At 45.1% G+C, this 21,817-nt stretch overlaps 1 protein-coding gene across 2 annotated transcripts in view; it reads right to left on the bottom strand.

Moving 5' to 3' along the window:
* The window catches only part of LOC119476717 (MAM domain-containing glycosylphosphatidylinositol anchor protein 2-like), a 312,808-nt gene that overhangs the window by 189,022 nt on the left and 101,969 nt on the right, over window positions 1–21,817 (bottom strand). For both annotated transcript variants that reach the window (XM_037750166.1, XM_037750167.1), the window contains exon 3: window positions 18,110–19,120. In XM_037750166.1, the coding sequence (XP_037606094.1) occupies window positions 18,110–18,191 (82 nt within the window). In that variant the 5' untranslated portion in view covers window positions 18,192–19,120. The remainder of the gene's footprint in view (window positions 1–18,109; window positions 19,121–21,817) is intronic.

Here is a 21,817-nt window from a genome sequence, read left to right as displayed (position 1 = left end):
CATTTGATGTTTGCCAGTTGAAAGAATAAGCCTTACTTTGGGTTGTGCTTTCCACAGAGGCATGCTGGGATTGAAAGAGCGCTTGCCCAGGGCTAAAGGAGATTTTTGGTGGGCGCCACACATCCAATTACCACGGTAGCATCACAGAAATCCACGGGGAGTGCACACGCAAACAGACAGATACACATATGTACGTGCACGCGGGGCACCCACGCACACGCCGACATATAAGACACCCCGCTGCAGGAGGCTCTCACCGCAGAGGGGGCGCAGCCAAACGTCGCTATGCTGCTTTCTGCTGGATCGGGCTGCTGCGGAATTCATGAATATTATCAGCGTGTGTTGATATGTGGCTTATGATATAAATATGGATAGCAATATGGAAACACCGCCCAGGTTCCACCTCTTTGGAGAGCATTATTAATGCATTCTGAGAACCTATTACTGGATTTGCATGGACTCTTCTGATGAGCCGAGAGGACCTGCGGATCCACTAATATGTCGAGGTTTATTGGTGCATTTCAAAGCTGTTTTTGAAGTCCTCTGTTCTGTGGCGAAAGCTGGGATTTCTAGCTGTTTAATATCCCCACCAACAAACTTTAATAACTACATGGTCCCACATCAGCACCCCGAACACGTAGACCCACCAAACCAAACTCATTTAAAACACAGCATCCTGGAATTAATGCATTCAGGGTTTTTTTCTACGTCTACCTACACAGGTTAATAACTTTAATATTTCCCTCTTTCCTTAAAACGGGGGCCCCGAATGCCGATGGGAAATCATACTTCGCCAGACGTTACTGTGAAATCGATTTTGTGATACATTTTTAATTATACGAGATTTGTCGTTTCTTATAATAACGTGTTGAAATGGCCCGGAGCACCACTTCTCTTTTATTGAAGCTGATGAATCTGTGTATTGGTAAATCACCTGTGCCACTACAGAGGAAATGACTCTACATTTGGTAAATACACCCACAATATAACAAATTCAAACCTTAAGGTGGGTATTTAAATGAATTTTGATCAAAGCTTTTGCTGAACTTTGGATCTTAGGGTCTCAGGTAAAGTTTTAGTCACTTTATTCAAAATCATTTGGGAAGTTACGTAAATGTTCCTCTTTCTTCTTTTGAGTCTAAACCCTGAATGCAGCTCTACTAGGGGTGGTGGAAAAAAATCGATACAGCATAGCATCGCAATATTTTGCGTGGCAATATTGTATCGATACACGATATCGATCTTTTATTATATAAACTACTGTATTAACTTCTTAACAATTCGACAACCCGACAGCGAGCCTGGATGCTATTCTGTCTTTCAAGTTGTAACAAGCTCAGTCTTAAAGCGAGACTGAAGATACTGTCATATGAAACTAGAAAAACCTAATCAATTGGTACAAACCATGTCATGCTAACTTCTCTGGAAGAACACTAAATAACGCTCCAAAGTTACGCTAAACTTTGGCGAGGAAAAACTGGCATGGCCCTTTTCAAAGGGGTCCCTTGACCTCTGACCTCAAGATATGTGAATGAAAACTCTGAGATGAACTCTGAGTGGAAACTGTATCTTATTAAATAAAACAGATTTTGACAAACTGCATAATTTGCAGTTGAAAAAAGGTAATAAATCACAATATATCTTATAGCAATACTCTCTTAGTATCGTGAAATGTTTAAAATCTCAATAAAACGTGACTTAAGTATTGTGATAATATGGTATCGTGGGGCCTCTGGTGGTTCCCACCCGTAAGCCCTATATTTATTCAGTGAGTAAATCCTGGTGCTCCCAACGATTGGCACAGTAGTCCCCAAACAATCAACTATAGATCGAATATTGACCTGCAATTTCACACAATCAACCTTCCCCTCAATTGAGCTTGGAGGATAAACTGGCGAGGTCTGGCTGTTAGCCTCCAAGAAAAGTTGCTGTTCAGGAAAGCTTTTCTGCTTAGCACAGAGACCTTTGATTACAACCCAAGAGCGGACGCATATAAACTCTGCTCCAACATATATTTTAGCAACCTTTTCAAGGTAATCACGCCAATGAAGGGTCACTGGAGAGGCCAAACAAGCCCATTCCTTATTATTACGATGTCTTAACTGCTCAGAGATGATGCCACTCTCTGAGGCATTTGGTACACACCCAGAACCGAAGGAGTAATATTATTGCATGCGAGGAAAAAAAGGCAACATAAGGGCAAAATGGAAGGGAAACACGGAGAAGCAGGAATAATAAGAAGGGCCATAAGGTCATCTCAGAGCTGTGAATGTGGCATTTGAGGAGGCCTGCTTCAGGCTTCACTCATCTTCAGATGAAATACATCTAAGTGACATGAAAGACATGTAAAAAGGACGGCCAAGTGTCTCTGTATGCACATGTATATGCACGTGAGTTTTTTGTTCTTCAAGTCCTGGAACATTTGAAAAAAAGTGTTGGATCACTTACTGACCTTTTATAACTGAATTTCACCGTTTTATATGTCATGATCACACCTTTCTCACTCTTACCACATGTATTAACTCACTGCATCACACACGACATGATAATATATGATAAACTGAAATTCATTACGGAATGAACGCATGCTGGCATATGATACGATTTCACCATGCCAACAGCAATATTTGAATTAATCAGTAATTTGTGTTAATATGCAGTCTTCATTTGGTAAAGCTCATGTTACGGTACATACCGTATGCCGTTGTAATGATTTGATTTGCCTGTTATAATAAAAACATCTGGATAAAAAAATAAAAAATAAAAGTGACTGGCTCAGAGCAAAAACAGATCCGCGCCGTGAATAGTTGACGCAAGCCTTTTGTTGAGGCCAGGGGAGAGTGAACCAAATCAAGGGAGAATTTCATTGAAGGAGAGAAGCGTGGGTTGATGATTCCGCCGTTCGCGGCGAGGGAGAAGATCTGCTAAAGGAAGCAAACCTCATGCTGTGCAGACACATATAGACTGGGTCACGGGTCAGATTGGATTGCTAATAACTGAAGGCTAAAGCATGAATTACTAAGAAGACGCACCCTTGAGGACACTCGGGCAACATTGCTAAATACTGTAGCTTTTCCCGGATTCTGGACTTTTATCTGTTATCGGTGTATTGTGGCTATGAGGCCGATTACACTGGACGTTTTACAAGAAAAGACGTCGCTCAATATATGTAGAGCGCTTACTTACTTTGCTCTTTAACTTCGGATGGCGGTGTGTCTGGACTCTCCGGTCCAGCTTTCACTGCGAGGCTGCAGGTTTCCACCTGGTGCCTTGCCTCATTAACATTCCCTTATAGCATTGGATTTAAATTTTAAAAAAAAATATTGCCAAATAGGCGTTTTTTGCTTTTTACTTTGACGCCAAATCCTCCGCCATCGTCCCGTCTGCCAACTCTCTCTCATCCTGTGTGTTTGAAATCTGCTACTCTGTGCTGTGACTCTGTTATGGAGCAGACACTTTCACTTTGTAGCGTCCGTCCTCCGACTATGTATTGTTAACACGGTGCTGATACACCAAAATGAACTAAATGGGTTTAATTTCTTTTAAAAAAGTGGTCAAGTAATGTAATCGGTGTATGCCCGAACACCGTGTACCACCAGCTTCCGAGGCAAGCCTAACCTACAGTGTGCAAATATAACTCCAGGTACTACGCTTGTGCTGCAGCAGCCTGAATAAAGACAAGAATGGAGACAGCAGACAATCAGGACTGGGCCAGAGCGCCAACATCTGCATTAAATCTCGCCCTGAGATTTCCTTCCTCCACTTAGTGAAACCCCAGTGGAGAAGCGCTTTGCCTACTCCAGATAGCTCTGCCTGCTTTGCCATAGGAAGCCATTAACCGACAGTACACGGCTTGAGGTTATCCCCATGGGTGCAACAGCCTCTGGGATATACTCTGTCTGGCGGGGAGATGAAGAGAGCATGACGCTAAAGAGATTAGCTATTACACTGCGAATTTCTGTTAGAAGAATGAGGTTTTTAAGAGACTATTGAGGGATACACAGAAAGTCAAATAATACACTCGGCAGACGGTTAGATAACCCTTTAGAAAAGGGTGGGAGGTTTGAGGAAGTGTAAAAGCGCACGTAATGACTGCATCACATGTTTCGCAGGCACTTTGAGGTACTTTGAGGCACGTTCGGCGCGGTGAGTCTTGCTCGGAAAGGGCTGATGTGTGAACGCGGTGATAAATCACATCGCTAAATTAATATCTCAGCAAAGTACTGCCCTAGATAGATGAAAAAAGGACACGCAGAAAACGAGTGCTTCCACACACACGCACACAAACTGCATGTTGAAATTCCACAGTGCCTCTGCAGAGCCACGGCACAGCTCAACAGTCTCCGTTTCCTTTTGCCAGCAGGGGAATGAACGACTAGATTTGAGAGGGGAAAGAAAAAAAAACAGCATGGATATTTTTTTTTAGCAGCATTGGTGTGGGGTGTGTGGGGCGGGGAGGTGTTGATGTGATGGTAGTCTTATCCAGGGGTGTATGTGCGGCTCCCCTGCCGTCTGGCTGTTTGGCATTGGTTTTGGAGCTCGAGACTACTGAGGGCGTCATTGTCAACACGTTTACTTCGCCACTGTTCCCTGCTTGTCAGAGAAGCTTAAGCATTATTCGCCACGAAAGATAAGTAGGCCCCTTCCTGCAGTCGCCTCATAGCAATGAAATGGTGGTGATTTTTGAAGAGACACATTCAGCCTCTCTCTCTCCCTCTCTCTCCCCCCCAAACCTTCCACATGCGCCCCCTCCCTTCCCTCCCATCCCTTCACGGCAATCTCATCTGCTCTCGTGCACAATTGTAAGGCTGCTGCGAGGAGCTTTCGTTTCTGCAATCACTTCACATTTGTTTCAGCGATTGATTTCCTGGCATGTGAGGGGAAGGAGAGAATGAGCGAGTGTGGGTAGGCGGCGAGGGAGGGAGGGGAGGAGCGAAGCCAGGGAGGGGAGGGAGGCAACAGGGAAGTCAGAGGACGTGCAATGCCAGGCTCACATACTGTCACCATGACAACAGACATCACTTCACAGGAGCAGCACTTAGGATGCCTGTGTGGGCTGAAGTGACATAGTTGAGGGCTGGCATTAGCCTCTTGTAGGTGCCAAACGCACCGATCCTCTCCGGGTTTTTTTTTTTTTTTGCTTTATTTCCTCCGCGGCGCCGCTAAAAGGAGCACCCCCCGTCGCGCTCGTCAGCTACCTATTGGGATCGCAGAGTAATTTGTACTTTCTGCGTGCAAATGCGGGTCCTGCCAGTTTGGCTTAACAAAGACAATTCAGTTGACGGAGACGCGTAAAGGAAGACAGGAGGAGACATTCATATTCAATGAGCGCCCTTTCATCATTTGCGTCACTTTGAAGCTGGCTAGCATGTATAATTCTCTGTGATTTGAAGCGATGCCAATCATGGAAATGATAACTCCCGATACGGAAACACACCACAGACACTTAAAAGGATCCCTCTTATGGCGGCTAATCCCGCTGTTCATTAAGAATAATCTGCAGCACTTTATGAGCGGTATACAATTGATGTTTTTAAAATGCAAAATGAATGCATGACTCATCAAGATCTAATGCATGCATTAATGGATTATATAAGACTTAATAAATGATCAAGTTTATGCCATGATTTTACACCTTATGAATAATCAATTTGCAAAATGAATTTGAACACACAGTTAAGTATTACATTAATTAACATGTCATTAAATTAGCTATAAACCAGGTTAAAGGACATAAGCCTCGGTCTCTCTCAGCCTCTCTTAAGAGCATAAATGTACCTGTTTCTTCTCTTTGTGCACAAATTAGAAACCTGGCTAAAAGGATTTTGGTTTGCTCTTATCGGCATGCAGCATGTACGGCTGCATGCCTCCCTCTCTGCATCCGGGTCCTCGTCTTGTTCTCCATTCACATACAGTATTTACAAGCTGGCCAAACTGTAATGCATGCCGTAAGAGGACATGACGGCATAATCAAAGTCTGTGGGAAGAAATGGACGGTCATGAGGCAGTGGGATAAACCAAAAAAAAACATCCAGTAAGTTCCATTTCAGCTACAACGCATATATATGATGATGAGATGCTAATGAATGTATGACTTAACTGTGGGTTAGAAATTGAGCAGAAAATGTAAAATTGAAACACAAAGCCGAGCTCTGGCTCATATGAGAGGATCATGCTTAAGCCTATAGGGTTTATACTCTATTCTTTTAATTACAATTCTAATTGTTTGGCCTTAGTCGTTCCCTCAGAAACTGGAACTCTCGGAGCGGCCGCAAAGGTGGAAAGGTTTTTAATCTCCCATGCTACGAGATCTGCACTGATCGTCCATGTGGTGACGCCATAATAAGGTCATTTACTCATTTTTTTACAGTTTGACCCTTTTATCAGAGTTCCAGCCGAGTCTTTCTCCTGGTCAGTTTTTGTTTTCAGTCAACCACACAAAGTACATTTAATCAAGAACCGTACTTAAGTAAAGTTTTGAGGTACTTGTACTTTACTTGAATATTTCTATTTTAAGCTGCTTTATGCTTCTACTTCACAACAGGGTAGCACTGTACTTGTTACTCCACAACATTCATCTGACAGCTGTAGCTATATAGGGAATCACCAGAGGCCCCACAATACAATATTATCACGATACTTAAGTCACGATACGATCTTATTGCGATTTTGCTATCTATTCTTGAGATCAGAGGTCAAGGGACATCCTTTGAGAATGGCCATGCCAGTTTTCCTTCACCAAAATTGAGTGTAAATTTGGAGCATTATTTAGCGTTCTTACTGACAAGCTAACATGAAATAGTTGGTACCGATCGATTCCTTGGGTTTTCTAGTTTCATATGATACCTTCTCTATCTTTGAATCCTTTGGCTTGTTAAGCGGTTAAATAATAAAAGATCCGATACTTGATGTCCGTGTATCGATGCAATATTGTCACGCAAAATATCACGATGCTATGTTGTATTGATTTTCCCCCAAACCCCTATGTAGCTACTAGTTGGTTTGCAAATGAAAGGCTCCGCACACTCACACAGGTGTTTTCAATTACTCCGGCTAATTCGACCTCACCAGCTGCATTACATCATTTCACCAAACTCTCTGCACTAATTAGGATCATAACAGGGTAACCTGCCCCTCCTCAACACATACAACAGAATCAACGAAAGGGTGAGGGAGATCAGTCACTCAAACTCAGTTCGTCTGTCCTGGGTAGAGGTCTTATTAGGGAACATAAGTGAAAGCACCTGTGTGGGTGGACTATGGGTGTGCAGAGGTTTTAAGATAATACATATGATCACGTTATAAAAGATGATACATTATCATTGATTAAACTAAACAGCAGCACTGCCTCAGCTAACATTATTCCTAAGAAAACTCATTTTGTCAGTTCCAAATTACAACCTGACACTAATTTGACAAATAAGATTCAGTGTGTTCCCTGTAGGATATAGTGTCATGCATGACTAGAGTCCAGATTCAGAATAAACTTTCAGTGGATGTAAATCACCACTAAAGCTGCAAAGATTAAACAATTAATCGATTACTTGTCAACTATTAGAATAATCACCAACTGTGTCGATAATCGATTAATTGGTTTGAGTCATTTCTTAAGAAAAAAAAAAACATTTCCTGATTCCAGCTTCTTAAATGTGAATATTTTTGTGGTTTCTTTACTCCTCTATGACAGTAAACTGAATATCTTTGAGTTGTGGACAAAACAAGACATTTAAAGGACGTCATCTTGGGCTTTATAGACCAAACAACTAATCGATTAATCAAGAAAAATAATCGAGAAAATAATCAACAGATTAATCAACAATGAAAACAATAGGTAGTTGCCGCCATAATCACGCCTATAGACTATATGTCAAAAAGCTAATGTTGTGGCTGTGAATTACAGTATTTCGTGAGCAGCTGATGCTACTGACATTTTTTAAACAAATTGTCTTGGTTGCTTTTTATTCATTAGGACTGACTGCAGTATAGAGCAGACAGACAATGGTCCCCGGTGGGAGCTGAACCGGTGGCTTTGCCTAAACCCCGAGGCCAACAGGACGCCCCCTCGTTTCTGACATTTCAGCTTTCCAGAAGAGCAGTACAAACTTAGCCAGTCTAGTATTCAATCATCTTCAGGAAAAAAACATGAGGCTACTGTATTGCTGCCTATTGTTGCGACAAACAACAGCCAGCAACAACAAGATGAAAATGTTTTTTAAGCTCTTATGTTTAATTTTCTCATGGCCACAGAGGGTATGAAAAGGAGTTTTATGCCCGAGTATGAGTCATACTACCACTGCACCAGCACTATTGACCAGTTGGGCTTCTTAGAGCAAGATATTGTAGCTTTAATTTATTGGAGTTGGACCGAGTGTCTGTCAGCATGAGGAAATTAACACTATTCCATGAAATAAAATACAATATAATCGCTATGGATAAAAATCTCGCTGCTGTAACAACAAGGTAATATCAGCAGGACCAAGGTTGACATTTAAGATTTAAATCTTGTTTTTAATGATCCGCATGATGAATGGCCACTTCATCACAATGTCACAAGACAAAAGAGAAAAATATCAGACTTAATATAAAGTACAGAATCGCTTTTAATTCTAAATAAAGCGGGGGGCCATGAGGGCCGGTCTCGTCGTGCACCAGGACAGGACTTAATGAATGAATGACTACAAGATCATTAGCAGCAGCTTTCTGTCCTCGCCACTGTACAGAGCAGGACAAGTAGCTCAGGGTTTGGGGATGTGGGCTTAACAGTTGAAGCAGCCAGCCAGGTTACAATAAGCTTCTTTGGTCCGCAGTGGGGATTTGGCCTTGAATGATCCAGAGGTAAATTGTGTTCCTGAACTCATCCAAATCCTCACAGTAGAAGGAGGGAAGTATTACAGCTGTTCATGATGTGTGCAAAGTAGCCAGAGCTACATTATACTTTCTATTTTTTTAGCACACATCATCAAGAAAGATATATTCCATTCATCACAGCTGTGCACGACTCCATCTCTTGCTTTGAACTATGCATAAGAAAACAGGAATGGAATTGCTTATTTTATGTGCAGAGGACATTGCAGTAGTTTGACAATGCTGTTAAAATCCCCCGCTACAACCATAAAGCTTACAGCTCCCTTTTTCCATTTTGCCTACTGCCAAACTACACACAGCTACATCTTCCACGGTAGCTGAAGGGGGCAGAGAGAGGGCAAAAACGGAGAGTGGCATCCTTCCAAACGGAGACAGGCACACACACCTCGCATCAACATGGGCAACGTGACTTCACAGCTCGACAGGAAGTCACAGAGATCCAATTAGAAGGGCACTTCACTGATTTTACACAAACGAGGAGTATGACTCAGCCTGTGAAAACACTTCTATAATTTATCCTGTGGCTCCAGAGCAGCTTTTTAAAGTCTGAGAAAATAACCCTGATGAGGTCACGGTGATGTCATCAGGATTATCTCGGCTTTGACTTGGAGATTACAAATCTTAACATATAACCTGCCTTTCAGACTGGAGAGTATGAGAGATGTGGGCGTTTAACAGACAGGGAGGGTCGAATGAAATGATGCTATTGGTTGCATTATGGGAAATGTAGGATCCAGTGTTTTGGGGGATCTTGACCCAAACTAAGGACAACCCAGTTGCCAGAAAGAATGTTGGCTTTGGACGTTTCTGCAAACCACGGATATGTTGAATGGCAACATTTCTGAACAAAAATACATTTCATATCAGCCTCGTATCACACTTACAGAAACACAATGCCACGTGGTTAACGTTGTGAAACGATTGGTTAGGCTTAGGCAACAAAACTACTTGGTTATGTTTTGAAAAAAGATCATGTTTGTGTTCAAATATTAATGTAACAACATAACAATGCAACAAAACCACTTAGTTAGGTTTAAGAAAGAACTACATGGTTGGGCTTAAAACTACTACGTTTATACAGAGAAAATGAAACTGAACGTTGTGAACAGGGGCGCGAACGAACAGCTGATTGTAACGTGACGCACGGGACACGGACAGCGGTCTCCTTGATGAAAGTGTTGGGTTTGTTGGACCCATCTACCTTCCAATCCACCTTCCCCTTACGTCCGGTGTGTCTCTTTTCACTATTTAAACACACATCACTTGGTCTGACCAAATGCAAAAAGTTCAACATTCAACGTTTCCCTAGTTTGCAGAAACGTCCAAGGCCAACATTTTTTTCCAGGCAAAAACGTCGCTATTCAACGTATACTTGGTTTTCAGAAATGTCCAATGCCAACTTTTTTTTCTACACAAAAGCATTATCATTCAACAGATACTTGGTTTTCAGAAACATCCAATGCCAACATTTTTTTTCAAGCAAAAACATCACCATTCAACATATATTCGGTTTTCACAAAATATCCAATGCCATCATTTTTTCCTGACGACAAGGCTGCCGGGGACTAAAAATCAGGATAGCCTGGCCACTGTTGCCTCAATTGAACCATTTATTTTTAGAAAAGGCCTATACTAAATTGGTGTACGAGTCCTTTATTTTGAACTTTGAGCGAATCTGACGTCTGGTTTCCAAAATTCAGCGCACTGAGAAACAGCTGTTTCACCTTTATCACATTGTACTGGAGCATTAAAGTAAAACTGTGAAAGATTATCCAGTGAACACTGAGCACAGCAGGGTGCTCCAGACTCTAAGTTAAAACATTGTCTCTGCGGTGTATATTCAGTGCCAGTCTCAGAAGACTCGGTCCTAAGAGAACTGACTTTCGGTATGATTAAGTTGGTGCTATCTGAAGCCCCTTCTTCTTCTTCTCCCACTGCAACGAATTACTTCCTCTGCGCCGTCCCCAGCTGTATATCCTCATTTGCCTCTGATTGAAGCGTATATACTGTAGACGTCCCTCCGCTGTTCCCCGGGGGGAACGGCGAGAGAGAGACAGGCAGAGAGGAGACAGAGAGACGGGCAGGGAGGTAGGGACAGAGAGTGGGAGGGAGGAGAAGAGATAGAGTTATCCGTGGTCTCATTACGGTGGGAAATGTGAGGGTCCCGATCCAAGGGAATGATGAAGGACTCTGTGGAGGAGGCCTCTGAGAACCAACAAAGACGGCTTTAGTTTCACTGGCGGAATGCATTTGCATAGCTTAGAAGCCAAAGCGACTGAACCGGGGCTCATGAAAAGAAACCCCAGCAATTGCTTGGACTTCAATGCAAACGAGAGGGAACGAGAGACGGAAAGAGAGAGAGAGGGAGAGAGAGAGAGAGAGAGAAGTGGGATGGGAGAAAAGGCAGTAGGAACTTTTTTCTCTTTAGCAGCATAACACAAAACGAGATCAGGAACATGTGCACATCCCATGGAGGTTGTCGCCGACTGACTTTGATGCAAAGAGAACATACTGAAGGCGGCGCATCTCCAGATAAAGTAACAAGCAGAGGAAAAGAACATTCCCATGCTATCATAAGTGTCATGCTCCATTGTATTGCCTGTTTGATATGATTATTTAGGGCAGTTTGGTCGTCAGCATCGTTACAGATAATTGCCAATTGAGAATACGTAGCAGGTTTTGTAGGTGCTTCTATTTGCTACGAGCAGCTACTGGCCTATTGGAGCTCTGGAGAGCAACGCCGAGATGAGCAGAGGTCGCGATAATGGAGCAATCTCCTGGTGGAGGGTGTTTGTGTGTGTGTGTGTGTGTGTGTGATGAGAAAAAAGAGAGACACACTCCGAGAGATGGAGGAGGAGGGGGGAAAAAAAGAGGAGAGAAAGCGTGGAGCAGATGTTGTACTTTAGTGGTGTCTCTCTTTTCCCCCTCTGTGGCCTGGAGTCATGGAGGGATGACTAGCCTTCATCAATCCTCTTTAATGACTCTGGCAGCACCACTTAACGCACTACTACGTGATTTCTTCATTACTACATCATGATTCCGCCATTTAGTCGGCGGATATGACGTACGCCGACGCTCTGGGATAAAAAATAATAGCTGAAAGTCAGTTTTTTTTTCTCCGCAAAGTGTCCCATTCGTCTGCTCTTGGGTCAATTTTGGAAATCTGGGAAGGAATGTGACGGCTGAGGCTTTGAACGCAACAACAAAAAAAACAGTCTGAATAGATATTATTGAAATGGATTTGACTGAGAATATCCAGCGCTATAATACCTTGATTTCAAAGATATGACCACAGCACTCACATATGAGAGATTTCGGATTGAGAGGACGCTGGCGTGTTTGTCGCCGCTTCTCAGTTCCGTAACAAAACTTCGCTTTTTTTTTAAATCTGTGCCTACATTTACTGCATGTAGGAATAAGTTATCACTATAAGTTGTATTTACACTTCACTGTCTGGTGCTGCTAACTGTCAGAAGATTGTGCACATTTGGCTCTGTGTGCTCGCCTTCTCCAGTGATCAGCTGTTAGCCGCCGGTCAGCTGTTAGCTCCGCCGACCAAGCGGCGCTATCAATTTACTGTGGATTATCCAACGTCACTCCGCTGCTCACGTTTGGACATCTCCATGCCACGACTCCAGGACTATCCACCTTGTGTTCTGGCTACACTGTTTGCTGCTGCTGTTCTGGCTACATTCCCTGCTGCTGCTGCGGTCCGAGGCTGGGAGCCTCCTCCACGGATTGCGGCTCCAGGATTTAGCCGGCGCTCCACTGCTGCAAACATGGTGTTCTTCAAATACAAAGGCCACACGCTGGATCTGGTGTGCTCCACTGGCACAACTCCCTCCCATCTGCAGTGCCTGGACCTCGCGGTTTCAGACCATCTCGCTGTTCTCTGCACTGTTCCTGTCACCCTGCCCAGGCAGCGCACAAAACGTACCATCCAATACAGGAACATCAAGACAGTGAGTACACCAGCTCTGAACGACCTGATAGCGACCCATCTGGCCTCAGATCCACACGACAGGTCTGCTGATGGGCTGGTTGCCCACTACAACGCCACTTTATCCGCCAGCCTTGACTCCCTTGCCCCCCTCAAAACCCGGACTGTCTCCTATACCCGTCCCGCCCCCTGGTTCACCACTGAACTCCGCACCCAGAAGTCCACCGGCCGTCAACTGGAGAGGCGCTACAAAAGATCTGGCTTCACTGTCCACCTTGAGGCTTATAAAGAGCATGTGAGGGCCTACAAAGTAGCTCTCTCCCAGGCCAAAACACAGTACTACTCCACCCTCATTACCAACCAACAAAACCACCCCAGACTGCTGTTCTCCACCATCAACCGGCTCCTTCGCCCCCTCAACCCCCCCCACCCCTCAGGTGCCCCCGACCTCTGCACTAAGTTCCTGGACTTTTTCCAGGACAAAGTCGAGTCCATCCATCAGCAGCTCCTGATGCCTGCCCACCTCCCTCCACACACACCTCAGCCACTGGGCGTGGCTCCCTTGGATGTTCGCCTGCCTCAGTGCTCCCTCTCCTTCTTCTCCCCTGTATGTGCTCCTCAGGTCGCAAAGTTGGTCACTAAGGCCAAAGCCTCCACCTGTTCTCTGGACCCCATGCCCACAGCCTTGGTCAAGGCGTGCCTACCTGCCCTGTGCCCCATTATGGTGAACATCATCAACTCCTCCTTGGCATCTGGTCTTGTACCCGACAGCCTCAAGATGGCATCAGTCACTCCCATCCTCAAAAAGCCAGGTCTGGACCGGGATGACAGCAACAACTACCGACCGATCTCCAACCTTCCTTTCCTGAGCAAAATTCTGGAAAGAGCAGTGGCCGCCCAACTCCATCAACATATGGCCAACCATGAGCTCTACGAAACGTTTCAATCTGGCTTCAGACCACACCACAGCACAGAGACCACCCTCATCAAAATCACAAATGACCTCCTCATCGCTGCAGATTCTGGTCACATCAGCATCCTCATCCTCCTGGACCTCTCAGCTGCCTTCGACACAGTCTCCCACACCATCCTCCTCACCCACCTATCTGACTACCTCGGCCTCACCGGTTCAGCTCTCTCCTGGTTTCAGTCCTACCTCACAAACAGAAAACAGTTTGTCACCATCAGAGACTCCAGTTCCACCCCGGCCCCAGTCAACCATGGCGTACCTCAAGGCTCTGTGCTGGGACCCCTCTTCTTCACCATCTACATGCTCCCCCTTGGTCAGATCATCCGCCACCACGGTCTCAGCTTTCATTCATATGCTGACGACACACAACTATATCTCAGCACCAAACCATCCACCCAGCTACCCCCACAGTCACTTGTAAACTGCCTACATGCAATAAAAATCTGGATGTCATCTAACTTCCTAAAACTCAACAGCAACAAAACCGAGCTCATGGTTGTGGCTCCCAAGGCCCTGCTCCGGAAGGTTGGAGATCTCCACCTGGACGTTGACGGCTGTTCCTTCTCCCCATCCTCGGAAGTCCGCAACCTGGGTGTCATCCTGGACCCAACACTATCATTCCAGTCTCATATCAGGTTCATCACCAAATCCGCCTTCTTCCACCTCAAAAACATCTCACGTCTCCGGCAATCACTCTCTGACTCTGTGGCAGAAACCCTCATCCACGCTTTCGTCACCTCCCGTTTGGACTACTGCAATGGAGTTCTGTCCGGGGTTCCCAGCAAAGCCCTGGACAGGCTCCAGTATGTGCAAAACTCGGCTGCCAGGGTTCTCACCCGCACCAAGCCCTGGCAGCACATCACCCCCACCCTCATCCACCTCCACTGGCTCCCGGTCAAGTCCCGCATCACCTACAAAATCCTCCTCCTCACCTACAAATCCCTCAATGCCCTGGCTCCTCAGTATTTATCTGACCTCCTCCACCCTTACACACAGCCCCGGAACCTTAGATCCTCAGGCACGGGTCAGCTCTCCATCCCTCACACAAGAATGCGAACTTTTGGGGACAGAGCCTTCAGTGTGACAGCCCCCACACTTTGGAACTCTCTCCCCATAGAGCTCCGCAACACACCATCTCTGGACACCTTCAAAAGACTCCTCAAAACCCACCTCTTCACCAAGGCCTATGGCCCCTAGCTTCTGTTACATTTGTTGTGTTTATTTATGTCTTTGTTAAGCGTCCTTGGGTTTCATGAAAGGCGCTACATAAATCCAAGCTATTATTATTATTATTATTATTAGCAAAGAATTCAGGCCTTGCCCTCTATAACTCTACCACTTCAAAGTTACTGCCACCATTATGTGTTATCATCTCACACAAGCCACTGCCTTTCACCTGTGGTGCACAATAGTCCACTTCACTGACTCCCTCCAAGTGTCAAAACCTTCAGTGAATACAATGGGAGGCAACACAACAAGCATGCTAATGTTTTGCAACTATCAATAATAAATGTTGACTTTTGAACCTTGCTGATGAATTTTCATTCCCATCGCCTCCCTGAAGATGATGCAGTACACTTAAACATCAGGCATACACAAGACTTAGCCAATGGCTCTTCAACATTTAAAGGAGTGTGAAATACAAAGTTTGAGTACATAATCGTTTCTCTATGTATCTACCTATACCTTTCTATCTAATACTGGGTACACACTACACGAGAATCAAGCCGAGATTCACCACTCCCGACAATTGTCAACAAACAAAGCCCTAATTTTTTCGATGGTTTTAAAGATCACACTTTCAGATAGTGTCTTTACATCCCCGATCGGCTCGGAAGTCCATCCTGGCCGCACCCATTTCAAATTGTAAATATCAAACATGTTCGATATTTGCGATCTGATATCCTGTTGTGTGTGGGGAACCCAGACGACAGCCGATGACGCAGTCAGGTGGGAAAGAAGGATAGCCAATTGGGAACCAAGCTGACTGAAGTTGAAGGACAACAACCGGTGTCATGGCAGCCAAAACATGAAGCATAAAGTAGTAGCAAGACGGACCTCAGAAATGGAGGACCAACTTTGCTGATTAGTGGCAACAACATGCGTGTTTATTTAACATGACTTCATCCATCCATCCTTCGTGAATTTTCAGTTAAAAGTAGTGCAAAAACTAACATGACTAACGCTTCCTACCAGTTGTCCGCCATGTTTGTTTACACTGATGTCACGTTTGATCGCGAGAGATTTGGCGAGATTCCTGTTTTTTTTTAGTCGGGACTCTTGTTGTTCATGAATTCATGAATAGCGTTTGGTGTGCTGTTTTTGGCCAAATCATTGCTCACTACATACTATAGGAACAAAACTGTTAAATGTAACACAACATGTCGTTATGTGTGTGGTAACTCACATTTTCAACATCTGTTAAGATTTGAAAAAATCTTTTAGTGTGGGCCAGCCTTAAGCCCTTTTCCTTTTGTAGCAATAGATTATACAACAGCAGCAAGAAAGCAGGACATATGTAAATCCTAACTGACTGTAGAATAGGTAAAACACCGTAGTGATGGGGGGAAAAAAGGAGGTGACTGTTCTCAAGAGAATTTTCAGGCTGCACAACATACTGTACGTGCAAACACACGAGAACAGATAGTTAAATGTTCAAACAATTCCATCTGCTACATCTCCCTGTCTCTGCTGCTGCTGCTGCTGCTGCTGCTGCTGCTGCTGCAAGCCCTCTAGTCCACACACACACACACACACACTCCTCTATGGCAACACCACATCGAGCATTATGGGATATGATTCCCTCTAATGAGCTTGCATCTTCGTCTGCATGCATGCGCCGCAGCACGGAACGGCCTGCTCGAGAATCCGCATCTTTGATCTGACATTCCTGTGATCGGTTTTGACGGTTGGCGTCATGCCCCTAAAATATGTGTATCTCTTGGAAGAGACCGGTTTAGTAGATGCGGATATTGAATCTAGCAAAAGGTAAAGATTTCTTGAGACGTCAATGTTTGATGAGAGGTTATGCCCACTGGCTTAAACGCCCAACTGGAGGACTTGGCTAAAACTCCAAAACAACAACACCCACGTTAAAAATGTTACACTGCCTAATGAGTGGTTTGAAGATTAGGTAGAATCAGTGAGTGCACGCTACTCATTTTTTAGACACATCTCTGCAACAGGTGCTAGAAGGAGAAATGTGGTGTACACATATATGAGCAGTCATGCAACAGCTGCCCTGATGTTGTGCCGTGATTTATTATCTTATTCACCTTCCTCCCTCTGGAGCATGAGAATAGATAAAAAAAATCTTGGCGCATCATTGGTCAGTTGCATTACCATGACTGTTCCCGTCATGCTCACAGTAACCTTTCATTGCTACATCATCTCTGCACACACACACACAGCAAGATCTTTTTTAGTGCTTGGCAACGGCCTCCGAAAGGCTCCCATCCCACATCTCTACTTGACCTCGCATTCTTCAACGCACAACCCTCCTGCTTCGCTGTCACCATCGTTCAGGTCAGGGGGCTGTGTGCACCTCAAGGTTTTCCTCTCCGCGTCCCCAATGTTATACTGCACATGAATCATTATTTCCTCGCAGTGCTGCTGCTGCTGCTGCGAGGATGACGACTCATGTGAGACATCATCTGTGCCACTGGTTGCACAAGCAGACAGGGTATAGGAGACAGAAAATGTGTGCTCGTTGTTAATGGGAGAGAGAGAGAGAGAGATTCAGACAGACAGACATGAGGAGGAAGAAGAGGTGGGCACATAGAAACCACCACCACACATGAGAATAATTCATGACTGTGCATACTAAAATGCCAACTGCTCAACACATTACAGTCCTCATGATGACATTAAAAAAACACATTTGCACCCCCAAGTCGACCTTTTTGAATGATAATTTTAAAACAAATGACACGACCAGTCTTGAGAGGCTTCTCTACCAGGTTCCAGTGTCATAATATATGAATGTAGCCTTACTAAATTTAGCCTGAGACCATCATGAGTGATGGATTGGATGAGAAAAGGGGGGGGTTGGGGGGGGGTTGTGCATGATTGGCTAGCCCACAAGATTTGCAGTATAACCTCAGGGTTTTTGATGAGAACATTTGGAGCCCTCTCACTCAAAAACATGACATTCAGACCTGGTTTGGTCACCCTTTATGGGAGGTGATGCATGGATGCATTTTTTGGAGACCTTGTGAGTATTAAAGTGGGGATTTATGAGCTGTTTTTTTTTTACAAGGTCATGATCACGTTTTGGTGTTTCAGCTTGAGCAAAAAAAAAAAAAAAATAAAAAAAAAAAAACACATCCACTCACCGTACACTCCTTGGCAGCGGACGCCCTCCACGAGCAGCAGCGCCAGCAGCCCCAAAACGCAGATAATTAGATCCATCATCATCCTCTCTCACGTTAATCTCTGCATATCCAGATCTCTCAATGGCAAAGAAGTCCTGTCCTGTGGGGCGGTGGAGCTGAGGCGCATATAGAGGGCTCCGATCCTCGATTAAATATAGTGTCAGGATTATTATGGACGCAGGAGGAGACTCAGGTGGTGGTGGTTGTTTTCATGTTCCGCATGTCGTGGTGGTGGAGACGCGGAGGAGGCTGCAGCAGAAAGAGCCCGGCCTTTATATATATAACCAAACAAGCAAACCTCTGAATCCAGGTAGGTAAGGTGCTCCACTGATGCGTCTTTAGCGAAGACCCCAGAGGCACCAGACCGAGGGATGCTGTCGACTAGAGGCGGACGGAGGCTCGGTACCCGCGGACATAGCTCCTCACATCCAGCGGTGGTCACGGCTCGCTCCACTGCTGCAGCTGCATGCTGTCATCACCTCAAAACACACTCCAAATCTCACTGTTTTCACCTTGTCGCTCGATACTATACAGTGGAACAAAAGCTGTGTGCGCTCACACAGTCACATCACGACTGCACCTCCCGACGCTCGACTCATCTCTCCCGGCGGCAACGACACAACAAGAGGAGGAGGAGGAGGGTCCAGCAGCCTCCGGTGGATGGATGGATGGATGGATGGCTCCTCTAGAAGCAAATACAGCAATGTTCCGCTGTTCCGTCTCGGTGCGTTATGTTATGAGACCCACTTTTTTTTCGAAATGAATCCACGCGGTGACGGTGTGGTGAGGAGCTGGTTGAGCATCGGTCACGTTGCGCAATATACGTGCAACGGAGACCGAGTGGCAACCGCAAACCGGTCGGTCTGTCTGTGGGCTCTACGTCAAGAGGTGCGTGGCTTTCCAGCGCTCATCTGTATGGGAGGCTGCGCTCGGCGTCAGGGAAAGAGGCAGGAGAGGCGCAGCTGCTGGATGCTGAGAGAGAGAGAGAGAGATGGAGGAGAGAGGGAGAGAGAGAGAGATGGAGGAGAGAGAGATGGAGGAGCGAGGGAGAGAGAGAGAGATGGAGGAGCGAGGGAGAGAGAGAGAGATGGAGGAGCGAGGGAGAGAGAGAGATGGAGGAGAGAGAGATAGGGATGGAGAAGAGGGAGAGAGAGAGATGGAGATGGAGGAGAGAGAGAGAGATGGAGATGGAGGAGAGAGAGAGAGATGGAGGAGAGAGAGATAGGGATGGAGAAAAGAGAGATGGAGGAGAGGGAGAGAGAGAGATGGAGATGGAGGAGAGAGAGAAAGAGATGGAGGAGAGAGAGAGATAGGGATGGAGAAAAGAGAGATGGAGGAGAGGGAGAGAGAGAGATGGAGGAGAGGGAGAAAGAGAGATGGAGATGGAGGAGAGAGAGAGAGAGAGAGACATGGAGAAGAGGGAGAGAGAAATGGAGGAGTGGGAGAGAGAGAGATGGAGGAGAGATGGAGGAGAGAGAGAGAGAGAGAGAGATGGAGAAGAGGGCAAGAGAGAGATGGAGAAGAGAGAGAGAGAAATGGAGAAGAGGGAGAGAGAGAGATGGAGGAGAGATGGAGGAGAGAGAGAGAGAGAGAGAGAGAGATGGAGAAGTGGGCGAGAGAGAGATGGAGATGGAGGAGAGAGAGAGAGAAATGGAGAAGAGGGAGAGAGAGAGATGGAGGAGAGGGATGGAGAAAGATGGAGATGGAGGAAAGAGAGAGAGAGAAATGGAGAAGAGGGAGAGAGAGAGAGATGGAGGAGTGGGAGAGAGAGAGAGATGGAGGAGAGATGGAGGAGAGAGAGAGAGAGATGGAGAGAGAGAGAGATGGAGAAGAGGGCGAGAGAGAGATGGAGATGGAGGAGAGAGAGAGAGAAATGGAGAAGAGGGAGAGAGAGAGATGGAGGAGAGGGAGGGAGAAAGATGGAGGAGAGAGAGAGAGATGGAGGAGAGAGAGAGAGGGAGAGAGAGATGGAGGAGAGAGAAATGGAGAGAGAGAGATGGGACCATTGGAATTCAGGAGATCTAGCTTTTGACAGACCTTTTTGCAATCAACACCAAGCACTCTATAGTCTATAGTCCTGTCTGCTCATCCGACAGAGGATGAGGTGCTGTCTGTCGTGTATAGCATTCATCTGCTACATCAGATGTCTTTGGCTTGAAAACACTGAGGTGTCTGTTCAGAGTACACAGTGCACACAGTGCTGCTGCCACAGGCCTCTACATGTTTTGGCAACTTCAGCAATACATAACTTTTAAAGTTTTTGAAGAGGTAGTAAGTGGTTCCCAAATGGGGTCCCAGTAGGCCCTCAGGGGTCCTGCTGGCAGAACCAGAGGGCTCCTGCAAAACGAAAAAAAACCTGTTTCCTTATATTCAATTTTGCCATATTTAGTGACTGGAAATATACCAATTAAACCAATTACCATTGGTAGAGCATTTTGGCAAAATTTTCTTGGGCGCTACCCACATAATCAGCTGTGCTGCTCATCCCACAAATCATCATTGTGAAGGTAAATAAACAGGCTTTCCAACAATGTAAAATACAATGCCAATTAGCATTGTAACAACAGAGAAATAATCCACCAAACACAAGTTTCCGAACTTTTTCCCCCCCAGTGTATGTCACCACAGTCCATTGGACCATTTCAAAGGCTTCGTCAGAAGCACTACACATGCACTACATACTCAATACTATCGTTTAACACACTTTTGTGTGAATAAAACAGTAGTATGTATCTTTTCGGACGCACTGAGCAATAATTTATGTCGTCACTTCCTGAGAGCCTCCATGCTGGTTAGAGACATGTAACCATGGTAACGTGTGCCAACCTCATGGGATCAAAATGACGTTTTTTGTGAGATTCAAAGTCGGAATTAATGTAGAATATAAATTACGCCTAGCAAAGTGAAATCTTACTTAACTTACAGTTAAATCGAAATGTTAGTGACGTAACAGAGCTGCCTGCCAACGTCTGTTATGAACGTGTTGTCACTACTGATGCAATTTGCGTACTATTGGTTTCATACTAAGGTTTCTAACATACTAAAATATCCCACATACTGTTTTAGCGTACTAAATAGCATGTTAGTATGGAATTTCTGAGTTCCAATACTCATACTACCATACTATTTAGTATGCCAGAAAAAGATTTAGGTTGCGTCCGATATTCCGTACCAACATGCTATTTAGTACGCTAAAACAAAACCGAAACCTTAGTATGGAACCAAGAGCAAGCAAATTGAATACTATTTCAGGTGTAATATTACAGTATGCGACTCTGTACACTAAAGCGACACAAATATCCCACAATGCAATGCGGTAGTGATAACAGCGTTTATAACAGATGTTGACGGACAGCTCTGTAACATCAATAACATTTCAATTTAACTGTAAGTATCAAATTTAACTCTATATTTTGAAAATTATTCAGACTTTGATTCTCACAAACCGCCGTCTTGGTCACATGAGGTTGGCACGCGTTACCATGGTTACCCGTCTCGAACCGGCAAGGAGGCTGTCAGGAAGTGACGACGTAAATTACTGCTAAGTGCGTCCGAAATGTACACATACTGACTATGTAGTGCATAGTATGTGATTTCGGATGCAGCCTTAGTATCTCCCATTACCTGCCGTACAGTATGACAAAAATACCAGGATGTCCTACTACATCC

This window comes from Sebastes umbrosus, chromosome 18 (assembly GCF_015220745.1).
Source record: "Sebastes umbrosus isolate fSebUmb1 chromosome 18, fSebUmb1.pri, whole genome shotgun sequence".
Taxonomy (NCBI): Eukaryota; Metazoa; Chordata; class Actinopteri; order Perciformes; family Sebastidae; genus Sebastes; species Sebastes umbrosus.
This window is presented reverse-complemented; position numbering and strand designations above follow the sequence as displayed.